The following is a 17,584-nucleotide window of genomic DNA, read 5'->3' on the forward strand; positions in this document are numbered from 1 at the left end:
ATTCAAGTTTTACAGGTTTTTCATCGTTTCGCGAAATTTCAGATTAGAAGGTTATCCGGCAACGAGATAACTATGCGACATAAGCACCAGATATACAATACATTCTTGCATATTTATGCTTCGATGCATAAATATGCAAAGCGTATGGATTATGCAGAAAATGCAAAATAGAGAAGATAACAAATTTCTATCTAAATTTCATTTTTCTACTTGCATTTTATTACATAAAAAATATGCACTCGCACGAACAACCGTCTTGGCTTGAATAGATTATCAATTATTATCGACAGACACCTATCAACTACCTTTAATTTAATTTAAACAAAATCTACTAACTCAAAGATTTTAACGAAATGCTTTTCGAAAATTCTTTACTGCCATAGTATATAGAGTATACATAGTTTTCGTAAATATTCGCAAGAATATGAAAATTTGCAACTCGTTCGAGGCGTGGTCTCATCCTTAATCGATAGTTTGTTAAAACAGAAAAATGATTTCGTTATCGCTTCAAGTATCGCTGCGACTGTACTTGCTCGCGATTCCACGTATTTCCACACTCGCCACAGAAAACTTTTACCTTCGTAGTTATTAGCTCGTCTGGGTGGTACGTATTATACGCGTATAAAACATTTCGAAATTTCATTAACGCTATGTACTTTCAAATACTTTCGTGAGTCAATGTTTCCAGCTTTTCTCAATTCTCTTCCATTCTTTGCTCTCTTGTTACTCACATTATTATAGTTTGTCGTTAACACTTTACTGACCGCTAGCGGTTCAACAGCATACGCACGTCCGACCGGCAACTCAGGCGCAAATTCTCCCTGGCGCCGCCTCTGTTTCGGTTTAGGCTCTCCAAGACCATTCTTTTCGTTTATTGAGAACGGTCAGTTTTTCAAATTGGCATAAAACTGTGGGAGCTTACGAAGCGACGCAACTGACGCAACTGGGCAAGGTGTCTTGGTACTAAATAACAAATTACTGTTCAAGTAATAAGAAAGATTGTCGGCGATAAAAAGCCGATTAATCGGCTATCGGTCGGTACGCGTCGGCGACAAAAAATCGATTAATCGGCTATCGGTCGGTACGCGTCGGCGACAAAAAGCCGATTAATCGGCTATCGGTCGGTACGCGTCGGCGACAAAAAGCCGATTAATCGGCTATCGGTCGGTAAAGTGTTAATATCGAACCATATGCGAAACGTCCGTTTATATACAATAAGATTTAGATAAGGTTTATATACGACAAGACGAAGGGCTAAGCGTGTCGTTGAATCGATTCCTTTCAAGTGGCTCGAACGCGACGAAGCTGAGGTGAACTTACATGGGCAACAAAGTAGAAATGATTCGTTCGGCTTCTTCCGGCGGTGGCGGAAATTCTTGCGTAGATATTCCCGCGAGATCCTGTGGCTCTGGACAATCTGGAACTGGACGCAGCGCTATCAGGGCCATCTTCGCTTTTCGTCCATTCATACTCATGTAACCGTCGTCCTCGGATTGATGCCCTGTCGAAAAGAAACCAGCTATTCTTACCGTTCTTTAACCATATCTTGAACATTGTCAGAAGTGAAATTTCACATGAACCTTCTATTTTAATCCTTTTAACGTCTCGTCGATTTAATAATATCGTCGCTAGACTGCGCATTTTTAGCCATTTATGGGAGTTGTTGAGAGATTTAAGGTTCCATAAAACGTACATAATATGGGAAAATATAAAAAATATTTTAAACGAAGTATATCTGTTATAACGTTTAGTGGATGAAATAAATATTTATGTAGGTTCCATTTCTTTAGTTATGTCACTAGAAGTACGAAATTGCATAAAAATCCGCAGTCCTAGTCGTAACGATAGTTGCAAGACAATTACATCTTTCGAGACATTTCGCTAGATTATCGTCGTCGAGAGGAATTTTTAAACGAAGGGTTTTTCCTTCCGTTTCGAACGATCAGATATTCTCCCGGACCTACGGAATCCAACTATGGGGAACAGCAAGTAACTCCAACATTGAAATATTTCAACGCTTCCAATCGAAAGCGCTAAGATCCCTAATTGATGCACCTTGGTATGTTACCAACGAAACAATACATCGCGACCTCAAGATACCCACAGTCAAAGAGGAAATAGCAAAATATAGCGACGGATATAGAAAAAGAGTCAAGAAACACCGAAACCCCCTAATCACTGGACTACTTGGTACGTCGGACCAGATCCACAGGCTGAAGAGACACTACCCGCTAGACCTAAACGCTAGATTCAATTAGTTATTTAAATTAAGTAATATTTACTTATTTATAATACTTACTTACAAATTATACTTATCTATAATAAGTATTAACTTATTATAAATAATTAGCCTTGCCACTGCGCCACGCCAGAAAAATTACTGAAAATTCTCAATGCGAGAATTGATTGTAAATTTTAATAAATATAAAAGATATTCTGCCGTTTTTATTACTCGTTAGAGAGGTAGAGTGACAGCACGAAAGGCATTATCCGTTAATGAATCAATTCGTGGCAAATAATACATAAGATACGAGACATAAACTTTCACAGCTTTAAACCGATTACAGCAATTAGATCGAGCATTAACCAGTCTCGTTGAAATCCCGTTTATCATACAGCATTTATAGCAGGAAAGTTTTCTAAGCGTTATTAATATCATTTATTTCTGTCTAATTTGAAATCACGTGGTTTCTCCACCAGCAGCCCTGACAAAATAACGTTTGGTTATGCAAGCCAACAAAAAAAAAAAAAAAAGAAAAAAAGGAAGAAAATGCCGTGTGCGCTTAGAAAGCGAATCTGATTAATTGCGAAACTCACTGGTATTTTTATAGCAATTTTGGTTCTACGCACGAGTCGCGTATCAATGTTCCATCGAGTCGCGTGACTTCCTTCTCGTGCAGCTCGAAAGTAGAGCTATTTCAACGCAGCTGGCGTGTCGAGGCACGAGACAGACACTTTGAACATGTTCTCTAATCACCCATAGCTCGAATACTACGGTACATAGGACGTACATGTATTCGTACGACGCTTTTTACTTATTTTAACGAAAACGAAAAAAGAACAAAAGGGGAAAAAAGAGAAAAACATTGCGACCTACGCTTTTCATTTAAAAATATACCGGAAATCATTTCTAACCGTTGCGATAATTAAAGAACGTAACTGACGAAACCCGTGGCGAACCACCGGAAATAATAAAAAGTGTCTCGAAACGTAATATGATAATATACGGGACAGGGAAGGGAGCGGGAAAAAACAAGAAGCTTTCGAAATTTGCTAAAAACGAAGATAAACGAGCATGTAATCGATACGATCGAGATAACGAAAATCGAAAGAACGAAAGAGGAGAAGGAAGGAATAAAATAGGAAAGAAATGGGGGCGAAGGAGAGGGCAGGAGGGAGGGAGAAGAGAAAAGAGGATAAAAGATACCTAAGGACGGACTTTCGTCGTCGGGTGTGAGGCCAATACTCGGTTCGGTGCTGCTGCCACAATCCCCAACACCTCCGCCGCTGCCACCTCCACTACCGTCGCCGCCACCGCCACCGCCACCGCCGCCGCCACCGCCACTGCCGACGCCGACGCCTCCACCACCTTCGCCCTCTGCTTCGTGCTCGTCGTACTCTGAGAGCACTTTGTCCAGCAGCTCGATCGATCGTTGTACATCGTCACCTCTGGAACAAACGTATCGTTCGATTCTATAGAGATCACGCATATGATCCGATCGTTTTAGATTCGAAACTTTTACCACGATTAAACGACTATATATTTGTTTTTGGTTCTTGGGTTTTCTACTCGAGTTCGTTTCTTCGGGACAGACGTGGAGCAGTTTCGGTAACCGGAAATATCGACGAGACGTCAGGACACAGGTAAAAACACGATAGAAACCCGAAGAACTAGAAATTTATGTTTACACAGATCTTATTAGAAAACAAGTTTGTACAAAGATGTTTGTCTGGTTTTAATCTATAAATAGGAATTACTGGTGTAACTGACGTAACTATCTGCTGTGCGAAGAAGATGTTTACACAGCAATTGAATTCGAGTTTCGACATACGTTTTTTTAAACGCAGTCGTAATTTCTGTCGCATTTCTCATATAAAATTATTAATCTACTCACATCGGGCAGCTATTATTATTGTTAATTTGCTGGATACTTCAACTTTTATTTTTATTAATCCGATAAAAATGATATAATCTCATTTAAGTAAACGCATGTCACCTTCGTACGACCTCCGTGTTCTGCATCCATCCGCACAAAAACTGATTACCCCAGATTACGTCTCCCTCGAAACCATTAAAGCGCTGCCTGAACATTTTTTTTTTTTTCATACAGCAATAAGTGTACCAGTAATTGGCATTTGTAAGTTGGAATCGGATAGCCGTTACAAAAAAACATGGAACGTGTCCAGCGATGCAAATATGTCCCCCGTTTCAGTTTTGTTATCATATCAGAGTACTCGATCGCAGTTACAGAGAAACTTCTTCTATCATACCGTTGCCAAGTACAAATGTACTTGACAAATTTTTCAAATTTATCTTCTCGTAAGGGAACGAACAAATTCCACTGCATTTATTATTCTTATTTTCTTCTTATCTGTTCGCGTAGAATCGGTCTATCCCAGCCGATTGTACCGCGATTGTTGTGGATACACGTTGCACGAAAATATGTAATCTGATACTTAACACTTTACTGACCGTTAGCGATTCAACAGCATACGCACGTCCGACCGGCAGTTCAGGCGCAGATTCTCCCTGGCGCCGACTCTGTTTCGGTTTACACTCCCCGATACAATTCTTTTCGTTTATTGCGAACGTTAAGTTTTTCAAATTGGCATGAAACTGTGGGAGCTTACGAAGCAACGCAACTGACGCAACTGAGCGAGGTACCTTGGTACTAAATAACAAATTACTGTTTAAATAATAAGAAAGATTGTCGGCAATAAAAAGCCGATTAATAGGCTATCGGTCGGTAAGCGTCGGCGACAAAAAATCGATTAATCGGCTATCGGTCGGTACGCGTCGGCGATGAAAAGCCGATTAATCGGCTATCGGTCGGTAAAGTGTTAACACCGTTGCTACTACTTGCTCGGTTGTACGCCACGCTGCTGTCTATCAATTTTCATAACTAAACGTTTAATTAAATCGTGTCGAATTGCGACTCAAAGACACAAGAGAGGACACGAAGGGTTAGCGACGATGACGGAGACGTAGCCGGTAACGGCGACTGGTAATAGTGATAGTAATGGCAGAGAACGTAACGGCGACGTCAATGTCGACGACGAGGTTGAGGTTGAGGAGGTCGGGGCGCTGAGCTTCGAGAAGGGAAGGAAAAGAACGAAGCCGACTAAAAGGGAGCGAGACTTGCCGCCAGTAGTGATGGGATCAAGTTCAATATGTACTTATTCTTTTAAGCTTTTTATCCCACGTATCTATTATGCTATGCATTTTGAAGTGCATTTTCATTATTAACATTATTAGCTTATGCCAGTATTTGAAATATTTGAAATATATTTTTAAAGCGGATTTGGACAATGTATATAGATTTTAAAAACAAACTTTATCATATGGTGATATCGTACGACAGCTCCGTTGAAATCATGCACAGTCTTTCTCTTTGTAATTTTCTAACTAATTCATTATTTCTATGAGAAGTAAGCGAATATGCATACATTTTTAAGCGGTAGTGTGTAACTATAACATAAATTCACAGTAACTGCATTGCTATATAGAAGACTTAATTGCAAAGAAGACAGTAATTTTATCTTATTTATATATGTGGCACTTTCAGCCATACGCGCGTTTAGCTTTATGAGTCGGCTTAGGTAGCCAGTCTACACGAAATAATCGATCAGACTCGCGTTTCTTAGTCTTCTTTCTAGCGATGCACTGTACTTGAGCCCATCGCTAGTTGCCAGGAGCATGAAGGGCGGTAAGAGCGGCGGCAAGTGGGGTGGGAAGGGAAGAGCGCGTAGAGGTCAGGGGGAGTAAAGAGGAGTGGTAGGTGGTGGGTGGCGAGGGGAATGAGCAAGAGGAATGAGCGAGAGAAATAGCGAGAGTAGCGAGAGTAGCGAGGGATGGTTGGCGAGGAAAGTTACAAGGCGGTACCTTGCGATATACCTCGCCGCGCGTACTGACGCAATGCGGTGGTCTTTGATTGGTCGAGTGGTAATCGCGATTGTTAATTACCGCAGAAACCTGACCATCGACAAACTTTGTCGTCGAAATGAACGAAGAAGAAGAAGAAAGACGCGCTTACTATTCCGACTAATCATCGATTCCCTGTTCTCTTTCGTACTCTTTAAGGTGCGTACGTGGCAAGTAAGTTGGAAGATCGACCAAGTACATTCGAATGGTCTGCAAGCATTTCGCAAAACAGTCGGTACAATTTGAAAATATTAACACTTTACCGACCACTAGCGGTTCAACAGCATACGCACATTCGACCGGCAGCTCAGGCGCAGATTCTCCCTGGCGCCGCCTCTGTTTCGGTTTAGGTTCCCCAAGACCATTCTTTTCGTTTATTGAGAACGTTAAGTTTTTCAAATTGGCATAAAACTGTGGGAGCTTACGAAGCAACGCGACTGACGCAACTGAGCAAGGTACCTTAGTACTAAATAACAGATTACTGCTCAAATAATAAGAAAGATTGTCGGCGACAAAAAGCCGATTAATAGGCTATCAGTCGGTACGCGTCGGCGACAAAAAGCCGATTAATAGGCTATCAGTCGGTACGCGTCGGCGACAAAAAGCCGATTAATAGGCTATCGGTCGGTAAACGTTGGCGACAAAAAACCAATTAATCGGTCGGTAAAATGTTAAGTTTAAAAATGACGAAGCTTATTTTTAAACATATCGCGCGTTGTTGGATCAAGACATTTCTCTGTGACGCTGCTTTCTCTAACGTTAAGCCATACATCAGGCATGCGATGAATTCCATCAGCGAAAGATATTGGCTGATTGTCCTCAAACAAGATGCAACTGTCAGGGCATTGACAAAGGAGAACGTTCTGCAAAATTACCGCGTGACAACGTTGGGACACATGGTGCTTCTGCGACAAAAGACATCACGAGTCTTGGCTTGGATGTCTCACAGCTTATTCGCTAGACGTTACTCCTTCGGATTGCTACCGGTTTCAGATCGATGCAACATGCCTTATCCGATGCTCACTTGCAATTGGTAAATGAGACAGAAACACGTCCTGACGACTGCATCTTGCCTGATAGATGGCTTAAAGTTATAGAACGCAACGAGAAATGCGGTTAAGCAATACGCTATATACAGGGTGGTTGGTAACTGGTGGTACAAGCGGAAATGGGGCGATTCTACGCGAAAAAAGAAGTCGAAAATATAGAATAAAAATTTTTTTTAATTTCTTTTTTTTTTTTAATTTTTCCATCGAGACAACGATCTACAGTGAGATCCGTTATAACGAGACGTGATAAAGTGGACGCGTACCGAGCGAAAATTCAAAGTCGATTTTCTCGAAAACAAAGCCTCGAACGAAAAATTGTTATTCTATATTTTCGACTTCTTTTTTCGCATAGAATCACCCCCTTTCCGCTTGTACCACCAGTTACCAACCACTTTGCATATATCCTTTTTTTTAAATAAACTTCGAGTTTCACAGAAAATCAATGTCATGTTGATTTAATTTGTAAATTGTTCATTATTCGTCTTATTAATATTTTTGAAATGCTCGATACGACGATAGAAACATATATTTTGATATGGAATTGATATATAGCGTGTCTAACCTAAAAACCGCTGTTCTATAAAAAAAAAAAGAAGGGAAATGTAATACATAGTAATTTATGTTTCTCATTCGTGACGGTCTACGTCCGTAATTTTGCAGAAGAAAGAAAAATTGAACAAAAATGTTTGGTAAAAACAAGTGCTTGGTAATGTGCAACAGTTATCGCAGATAGAAAAACCGTCTCGTAATTGCAACGTAACAACCACGCACGTCCCTCCATACCTTTTCTTCTCTGTCTCTATACTTTCCATTCTCTGTTCGTTCGCTCGTTATAAGCGCGCCAAGATCTATCCAACGATCGAATCGAAAGCCTATGCCAGGGTTTGCGCGAATAAAGGAAGAGAAATTCCGTAGATACGACAGAAAAATAGCTGAATAAACAAGAGGGTGGGCGAATTCGAGAAAGACCGTTTTTCGAGAGTCTGTCCAAAGCAAAATCTTTTAATGGCGGAACAAAGACCAGAAATCCATTCCTCTTTTCTTTTTTCGTCTCGTTCCCCCCTTCGCTCTCCTCTCTCGTTCTCCTTGTTCCGCTTTTCAACGTTACGGCACGGAATACAGCAGCTCGTCGTCGGACTCGTTAACGTTTGATTCATAATTCAAGATCGTAATTGTTCGAGAGCTGCCGGAATAAAAATCGCGAGTTATTCTCTCTCTCTTTTTTCTTTCTTTCCCCCGCCCTTTTCTCTCTTCGCAGGATCGTTTCGACGAACAGCGCCCCGACGTACAACTTTACAGACTCGAATCGTTCCCCCTTTTTTTTTTTGCCAACGAATTACAACTGTAACATGGAATTTCATGTAAGCGTCAGGTGACAATACACCACGGAAATACGATGGAGAAACACGCTCCTCTTTTCTCTCTTTTCCTATAAGCGATTTTCAAGTGTTCGATATACCGTGTGGCTCGTAAATAACGATGTGTTCTAGCTGAATATACAGGATGTCCCGCATAATGTGGTCAGTAGTGAAACGACTAGAGGATGATCATACGTTTAAAAATAAGTGGAAAATGGATGGTTTTTGGTGAGAGAATTAGCTGTAGCCTAAGCCATAAATAGAGAGCAGAATCTCGTTTGCAACGAACTTTGTAGAAAGTGATGGAATCGAATATTTTTTCCCACTCTACGTTGCTTTATCATTAAGCTGTGCACGTTTATACGAATTCAAATTTTTCTCATCATAGCTTACAAAAAAGTGGAACCTAAGCAGCAATTTGTTTTATTATAGTATAGCAAATGTAATGAAATATATAGAAATGTAAGGAAATACGTGGTGAAAAGGAGAACAGACATAAAACAAAGAAAGTATTACGCAAAGAAATCAGCTGTGATACGAGAGCAAGAGACAGTGTCAAAAATAGATATACAGGGTGGTTGGTAACTGGTGGTACAAGCGAAAAGGGGGTGATTCTACGCGAAAAAAGAAGTCGAAAATATAGAATAAAAATTTCTTTTTAATTTTTCCATCGAGACAACGATCTACAGTGAGATCCGTTATAACGAGACGCGATAAAGCGCACGCGTACCGAGCGAAAATTCAAAGTCGATTTTCTCGAAAACAAAGCCTCGAACGAAAAATTGTTATTCTATATTTTCGACTTCTTTTTTCGCGTAGAATCACCCCCTTTCCGCTTGTACCAACAGTTACCAACTACCCTGTATGTAAATTCATTATGCAAATTGTCTCTTTTTTTTGGAAATGATCTAGACATTGAAATAAGCGGTTCAAATATAGAACCCTATATCTCTATTTCTATTCTCAAAGCTTTATTTCCGGGAAAGATAAGTTTAAACGCTTATCATACGCTTGATGAAACACGTTGAAATTCTATATTCTCGAAGATCGAACCGTAAACCACTCACTGTTAACTACGAGATATCTCATAGTTTTCGATGCCGTGACAGGAATTTTATTCAGTAAAGCTACGTAGTGGTTTCTTTTTCATTTTCAAATTGGTGTAAATGCCATTTTAGTACTATATCTACAACTAATAAAATTTGCCTGGCAGTGAATGGGTTAAACGGTAAAGTTTTATTCCACATTTTGGATCTATTTTCGCATGTAGAATAACCTGTCTCTGATTACTTATTCATATTAACCCGATAATTAGCCAAGTTCGAATATTCTTCACACGTTTATCATATTTTCGATTTTTTTTAATTATACTTTTGCACATAGAACAATCCTCTAATCCGTTGACCAAATTATGCTGGACATGCTGCATATGTATTTGCAATCGGTCACGAAAGTCTGTACGTCTTCAATTTTGTGTAGCTGAATTAACCAAAAAAGAATTCAACGATCTTTGCAACGGATTTGTTACGATTTTTCCGCTTACTTTACTTCGTTCTTTACACTGTACATTGAAAGCTCGTTTATCCTGTCACTATCAGTTGTTCGACTGCCATCACGATAGGTTTATAGCTTGTGTTTCTGTGTTTTATTACCTTCCGCAACAGTAGATTTTCATCGATCGCTTTTACTTTTGCCGCAGAGAGTTTCGAATATCGTCGTAAAATAATCTCGTCGACTTTCTACGATATCGAAGAACGCCAAGCCGGTTTAGACACACGATATACGCTTCCTTTCTTTCTGCACAGCCATCACAGAACTACACTACCGTGTATAAGTATTTGGACACTCGAAATCATTACAAACATACAGGATATCGCAAATTTTTTCCCGCAGAACTTTACCAGTATATTCTATAAGTAAACATAAGAAAAACCACTTATATACCGCACAGGAATAGAACGTCGGTTCATATTCTAATTCCATTTCAAAATGTGGTCCGTTATTACGAACGTAGGACTAACATCTACGGGCAATAGAATCTATCGCACGACTAATTTCCTGTTCATTTTCCTTAATTGGAACGGGTACGTCGCGAAACGTTTGTACCAACTTCTGACGTATATTAATTTGTGTTTAATAATATACCGATAATATGATAAACTTCTTTCACAAGTAAAAATCCTTTGGCTTAATATCTGGTGATGTCAGTGGCCAAGAAATTAATCCTCGTTGAAGATCGTTTAATCATTGCCTGATTGGTTAACCAAATCAACGACCTCTTTGGATAAACCTTAGAATTTATGTAAACATATGGAATAATAGAGTGAAACACCAGTGATTATTACATCGTTTCGCATTTTTGTTACAACTTTTTAGAAAACCACTTAAGAGTCTGTGTGCATATAACATTTTTCATTAATTTCGCTTATAGCATAATTGGCAAAGTTCCGCAGGAAAAACTGGGACACTCTGTATAAAATATGCTTTGCGTAAAGATCTTCGATATAATTTCCGTCTCTGATCGTATTTCAAGTAACCGCGTATACAGTAAGTAGATAAGTAGATTGGGAAAAACAATGTTTGATATTAACACTTTGACTGCCACGCCGAAATCGCATGTTTCGCTGAGGACGCCACGGGAGTATTTTTATTATTCAAAGCATATAATGGAAAAATAATAATAAATTGATGATGTAAGACAACAATTCTTCCCCGATGGACCGTTCATCTTATTGGTGGTCACTGGTGACCACCGTGGCGCCGTGGTAACAGTTGATAGGGACATATAACAAGGATTTATTTATTTCAACAAACCATTCGCTTTCGTTATTTCGTCGTAGGCAAAACGCGCGGAATATATTGTTGAAACGTGTAGAAGATATTAGTAAACAGCATTATGATTATTCTTATGATTTCGACGAAACGTTCGGCTGAAATGGTACAGGTCTGCAAAGAAAATTATGTTTGCGATAAACCAATGGTAGTGTTGATTACAAGAGAGAAAAATGTGCTGTAGATTTATCAGATCGAATGATAGCATATTCTACACCACATAGAAGAACCCTCGAGTGGTATATAAAATTAGCTTTAGATTTATTGTTAGATACATCAATTTCAAACGCGATGATACTCTATAAACAAGCAACAAAAACAAAAATCAAGTTATCAGATTTTAGAATGGCACTCGCAATGCACCTTACGCAGTGCCATTCGCCAGAGCCGTCAAATATACTTATTCGACAAAGATTGCGACACGAAATGCTGAAGAAAGATGGGCAAGCGTACCTGGCACGAAAATTTTGCAGAGAGTGGTATGAAAAAAATGTTAAACAGTTGGGATGAAAAATTGCTAAGAATCGAACCAAAAAGGTGACCACCTATTGTCCAGATTGTATCAATGAGCCATATTTATGTTTAAAGTGTTTTAACACAGTGCACCGTTAGATGCAAGATTTCTTCTCATTTTGTTTTATTGATGTTCTAATAAAAATGTTTAATTGTTCAATGGGACACTTTCTATTTCAAAGTATCTTCTATTTATCGGTTATATTCAAAATGCCCTAACTGTCAATTTTCATTCAATTTTTATACAATTTAAATACAATTTTTACCAAGTTAAACTGTTCAATGTGAAGATATGTTTAATGTTAGGACGACTTTTCTGTTGTTAAAGGAAGAAGGGAGATTAAACTTTGGATCGATGCGATCAAAAGCGACAAATTGTCTTGGAATACACATGTAATTAAAACATGTGTTTCCAGCCATAATCTAAAAGTTTATATACAGGGTGGTTGGTAACTGATGGTACAAGCGAAAAGGAGGCGATTCTACGCGGAAAAAAAGTCGAAAATACACAATAAAAAATTTTTTTTTTAAATGTTTCCATCGAAACAACGATCTACAGTGAGATCCGTTATAACGTGACGTGATAAAGTGCACGCGTACCGAGCGAAAATTCAAAGTCGATTTTCTCGAAAACAAAGCCTCGAACGAAAAATTTCTATTCTATATTTTCGACTTCTTTTTTCGCGTAGAATCACCCCCTTTCCGCTTGTACCACCAGTTACCAACCACCCTGTAGATTTGATCGAGCGTCAACTATTTATTAGACACAATGATGGAATTTAATCGGTGCAAGTGTATTCTTTGTTTCAAATTAAATTCAACGGAACATTTCATCTCAGTTTGTGACAAAATGTAGAGAATTAAAAATAAAGAAGTATCCTTCCATAAATAATATTGAAAATATAATATAAATATTTGATTTGTCATCGGATAACATCGAGCGTTCAAATAATTATCTACGATAATGTATAATACGTCTCTGCTTTACGTTTTACGCTATTCTTTGAAAATACACAGAAACTTTACTTACTTTTCGTAGAACATAAATTAGTTACGTAATTGCAAACAGAAAGGTTTCGGGAAGATTTTAACCTTTGTTAGACTTATCGTATTAGGTTGGCAACTAAGCGATTGCGGATTTTGTCATTAGGTGGTAATGACCATCTTCTAATGTCATTACCATCTAATGATAAAATTATCATTGCCATCTAACGACAAAATCCGCAATCACTTAGTTGCCAACCCAATAGAATATCACGACAGGAGAAAATTTGTTTTTAAAAATTAATATGCGATAAGAAGATTGGCATCTATAAGCGTCGAGTATTACAGAGCCGTTTTTCGTTTCAAGATTTCTTTGTAGCCGATTTGTCTGCGTAACGAGCTGTAGATAACATAGAGAAGGGCACGCTTCGTTGATTTCAATGACCTTCGAACATGTTATAAAGCAGAATATTTTGTTGAACAATATTTCCTCGAAACGTGTTACCGTCGCTCGGCTTTACTTTTCGAGGCATTCGTAAAACTGGTTTTCCTACTTTTTCGCTTCGTTCGGTTTACGTTGGATTTGAAATTATTTCCGTCGATGAAGTGAAACGAATCGAATGGAACAATTACAATTACCGAAGAGAATCTTGAAAATTTTAGATTGTAATATTATCGTGATTTATTTCAACTATAACATTTAAAACCATTTAATACTCGGATAAGTCACGCATTTAATTTTAATATGCCATTGATAAAATTGCAAATAAATAGTTAACATTTCACTGGATATGCAAAACATCTACTAATGCAAAAGAGAATATTACAAGTATCGTTTCTAATCATTTATCCAGTCATCGAGCCATTAATTCATATATTCTTAGTAGTAATCAGAGTGTTATTAATAAAAATCCACTGAAATGCTCATATACACGTACACGTTTGAAATTTGTATTTAACGTAATTCGTTTGAGATAAAAATAACATATAACCGTATGAGTTGATTCCAACTTTTTGCACATCAACTTCATACGTGCTCGTATTAGAGCGTATGTATACCACAGAAAAAGCTACGTCAAACTACCTAAACAACTTTCACGGACAACCGTTGCTCTGGTGGTAATTGCGACTATGATTAACCGCTCCGTAATCTCGTTCGAGATTAATATTTCACTCAAACGTACCTATTATTTGTATGAAAGATAAATTGTCTTCCGTATCACAGCTGTCCACGTTCTTATTAAATGAAAATACTGCGGATCCAGAATTAATACGTGACGTGTTCTAGTAGAAAAATTAAAGTTGCGAAAAAATCGATTTTCACCCTTTCACCTTCATGTTTTATAAACAAAGGTACGCTGTTTGCAACGATAGCAAACCCAATTTTCTACGATACTCGACACTTTACCGACCGATAGCGGTTCAACAGTATACGCGCGTCCGACCGGCAGCTCAGGCGCAGATTCTCCCTGGCGCTGGCTCTGTTTCGGTTTAGACTCTCCGATACCATTCTTTTCGTTCATCGCGAACGGTAAGTTTTTCAAATTGGCATAAAATTGTGGGGGCTTACGAAGCAACGCAACTGACGCAACTGAGCGAGGTACCTTAGTACTAAATAACAAATTACTGTTCAAATAATGAGAAAGATTGTCGACGATAAAAAGCCGATTAATAGGCTATCGGTCGGTAAGCGTCGGCGACAAAAAGCCGATTAATCGGCTATCGATCGGTAAGCGTCGGCGACAAAAAGCCGATTATTCGGCTATCGGTCGGTAAAGTGTTGAAACTTTCATGTACGATAATGAATATTCATAATGAAAATAGGCAACGACGTGTTACGTTAATGCAAATTACGATACACCTTTAATCGGTTGTATGCGCAAGCTTCGTTGCTGAAAAATGAAACATGAACCACACGTGTTGTGTAGATACTCTCAGCAAGCTCAAATGAAATACGTAACACAGCTGAAAAGAAAACGGATAAACGCGTTATGGGGTGCGTAACTTTAAACGCGTTTATCTGGAAATGTCGTTTACGCGCGTCAATCTCTTTCCACCGGAGTACGTCGCATACGAAGATCACAGGAGGGAGAGATAACGAGTACATTTTTATTGATTTAAAACTCGCTCTACAATTCGTTCTAATCAACACTCTTTCACAAAAGGTGGAAACCAATTCAACGATTCGATTGGAACTCGTTCGCCAATTAGCAACGGTACTAGACGGTGCTAGAGCAAATTCTCTCTAATCAGCTTTCTAACGATGAAATTGTTTTCGCAAACAGAGAAATTAGCGAAAAGCCGAATGAGATATTCGGTAAACGAGTCGCTTCTCTTTATCCTCGCCCACTGCATCTCTTTCCCGGACGATTGTCAGGAATTTCATGGAAAAAGCAGCTCGATCTACGAATGGAACTCGTTGCTGGATTACCTTCCAATTAGAATTGTTTACGCAGCCAGTTAGGTGGCAATCGTCCCTGTTCCCATCGAAACGACATTCAACTTCGCCGATGTAAATTCAGCCGGGCGCGTGTCCCCGTGTCATTAACCTTTCTCACGAATCAATGTTCCTGCTGCATCGTTTAATCGTGCTTGCCTCCATTCCGTTTATTCGAGTGGATGCAACCGAAGGAAAATTATTTTACCTTTTCCGCTTGTTGCTACGCGTGCGGCTCGAATGGCTTGTGGAAATTGCACGAGGCAACGCGAACCGAGGGACTAAAACGAACAGAAGGAGTACACAGAGAAATCTGACTGTCACCGACCAGAGTTTCTGCTTGCAAAACGTCTTTCATCATCTTCCTCCTCTGCTTATCGCTTCGAGAAACGATAAAGGATATTGCTTTTATCGTGTGCGGAGGTTGTTACATAGTATCGCGCACGCAGTTCTTCAGTAAAGTATCGAGACATTTGGAAGAGAATTTTTTTACGTATATATCAGGTACATTATAAGAGACGCTTCTCTTTTATTTCCGCTCAGTGTAACTTTGTCTTGTGAAGTCGGTTCCCGTTTGAACTTCTGTATTTGCGTATGCGTATTTGGCATAGTTGCCACAACCGCTTAATCTGACCAAAGGACGCTAGTTCGCATGTGTTCGGATGCTTTCGCCAGACACTGTATATTTGCAATAATTTGAAAGCGTTCTAATGCTACGATTATGAACAGAAAGGAACGACGAAGCGGAAGGAGAAGCAAGCGGAGAGGAAACGGAGAGTCGGTTGTTCCGCCGCGTGTTGTTTCATTTAGGTAATTCAGCGAATCGATGAGTATCGAGTGGCGCGCAGCCGTTTTCGAATATGGGTCAGTGGTCGATACGCATGTCCTGTGTCGCGCACCTATCTACGCAGTATGGACGTCCATAGAGTACGTACGTATGTACTATATATATAGGGAACAGGAGCGTTCAAAAGTATTTGGACATTTTGGTTAATTTTTTAGCAACCATATCATAACGACGAATTAACGCGTTAACTTCACGGTTTATGGACATCGAGAAAGCATTTGACAAAATAAACCACGAAAGTCTACTTCAATCAATCAGAAAACAATTCCCGGAGCAGATATACCATTTAATTAAATCTTATTTAAGCAGCAGAACCTTCGTGGTAAAAATTAAAGACACATACTCTGAAGTTAAAGACATCAAAGCAGGGGTTCCGCAAGGAAGCGTCTTAGGACCAATTCTATACACACTATACACGGCCAACATACCAACAACTACTAATAGCAAGATACTGACATTCGCGGACGACACAGCGGTACTAGTCAGGCACAATGACCCTGCAACAGCAGTCACATTACTACAAGAACATATCACAAATATAGAAAAGTGGCTTCGAGTTAAACAAATTAAGGCAAACCCCGATAAATGCAACCACATTACATTCACACTGCGAAAACAGATACCACCAAACATTACATTGAACGGCACGTACATAATACAAACAAGGCAAGTCAAATACCTAGGACTCCACTTAGATACGCGATTCACATGGAAACAGCATATTAAATCTATAATAGACAAAATACAGATAGCAAGGAGACAAATGTATTGGTTAACAAGTCGAAGATCCAAACTAAGCATAGAAAACAAACTAAAAATATACAAAACGATCATAAAACCAATTTGGACGTACGGAATACCACTTTGGGGAACAGCAGTAATGAGCCATATAAGCAAAATAGAGACAATCCAAGCTAAAATTCTTAGCTGAATTGCAAACACCCCATGGTACGTTAGAAACGAGGACATACGGAAAGACCTTGGAATACCATCGGTCAAGGAAGAGATTAGCAGATTCGCAAGAAGGTACAGAGAAAAAATAGCAACGCACCCGAACCGGCTGGCAGCGGAAACGATCAACACAAGCATAGAAAGAAGACTAAAAAGGAAACACCCAGCAGATCTCACAAAGGATATATCCTAACAAACACGAAGATGGTACCCCATTGGGGGTAGCCACCCACATGATAATCAAACAGCTAAAAAATTCTACCAAATGTCCAAATTAGACAAATTGTGAATGTGAAATATTAAATAAAAAAAATAAAAAAAAAACTTCACGGTTGACCGAAGGAGACGAAATCGCGAGATCCTTCAGTATAACTGGAATTTTCTTCTTTTGCTAACCCGATTTTGGTTTAATCATGCAGTTTAAGCAAAATTCCGTTATCGCAAATAAGCAAGCGTCCGCGTATTTCTGAA

The 17,584-nt window shown here is 39.1% G+C and overlaps 1 protein-coding gene and 1 long non-coding RNA gene across 11 annotated transcripts in view; one reads left to right on the plus strand and one right to left on the minus strand.

The window, feature by feature from the left end:
- Positions 1–17,584, minus strand: part of LOC126874422 (uncharacterized) — a 59,641-nt gene that overhangs the window by 23,594 nt on the left and 18,463 nt on the right. For 9 of the 10 annotated variants that reach the window (XR_007692790.1, XM_050636478.1, XM_050636477.1 and 6 more), the window contains 2 exons: positions 3,428–3,669; positions 1,321–1,501 (listed from right to left, as the gene is read on the minus strand). Coding sequence is in view for 9 of the 10 variants with exons in the window: in XM_050636478.1 (XP_050492435.1) it covers positions 1,321–1,501; positions 3,428–3,669 (423 nt within the window). In the remaining variant the exon portion in view is untranslated. Of the gene's footprint in view, positions 1–1,320; positions 1,502–1,580; positions 3,356–3,427; positions 3,670–17,584 lie in introns of those variants that run through there. The other variant, XM_050636481.1, reaches the window with a different exon arrangement.
- LOC126874438 (uncharacterized) lies at positions 349–17,437 on the plus strand. The gene is made up of 2 exons (XR_007692796.1): positions 349–952; positions 14,479–17,437. It is a non-coding gene; the product is annotated as an uncharacterized LOC126874438 (long non-coding RNA).

This window comes from Bombus huntii, chromosome 16, assembly GCF_024542735.1.
Source record: "Bombus huntii isolate Logan2020A chromosome 16, iyBomHunt1.1, whole genome shotgun sequence".
NCBI classification, from domain to species: domain Eukaryota; kingdom Metazoa; phylum Arthropoda; class Insecta; order Hymenoptera; family Apidae; genus Bombus; species Bombus huntii.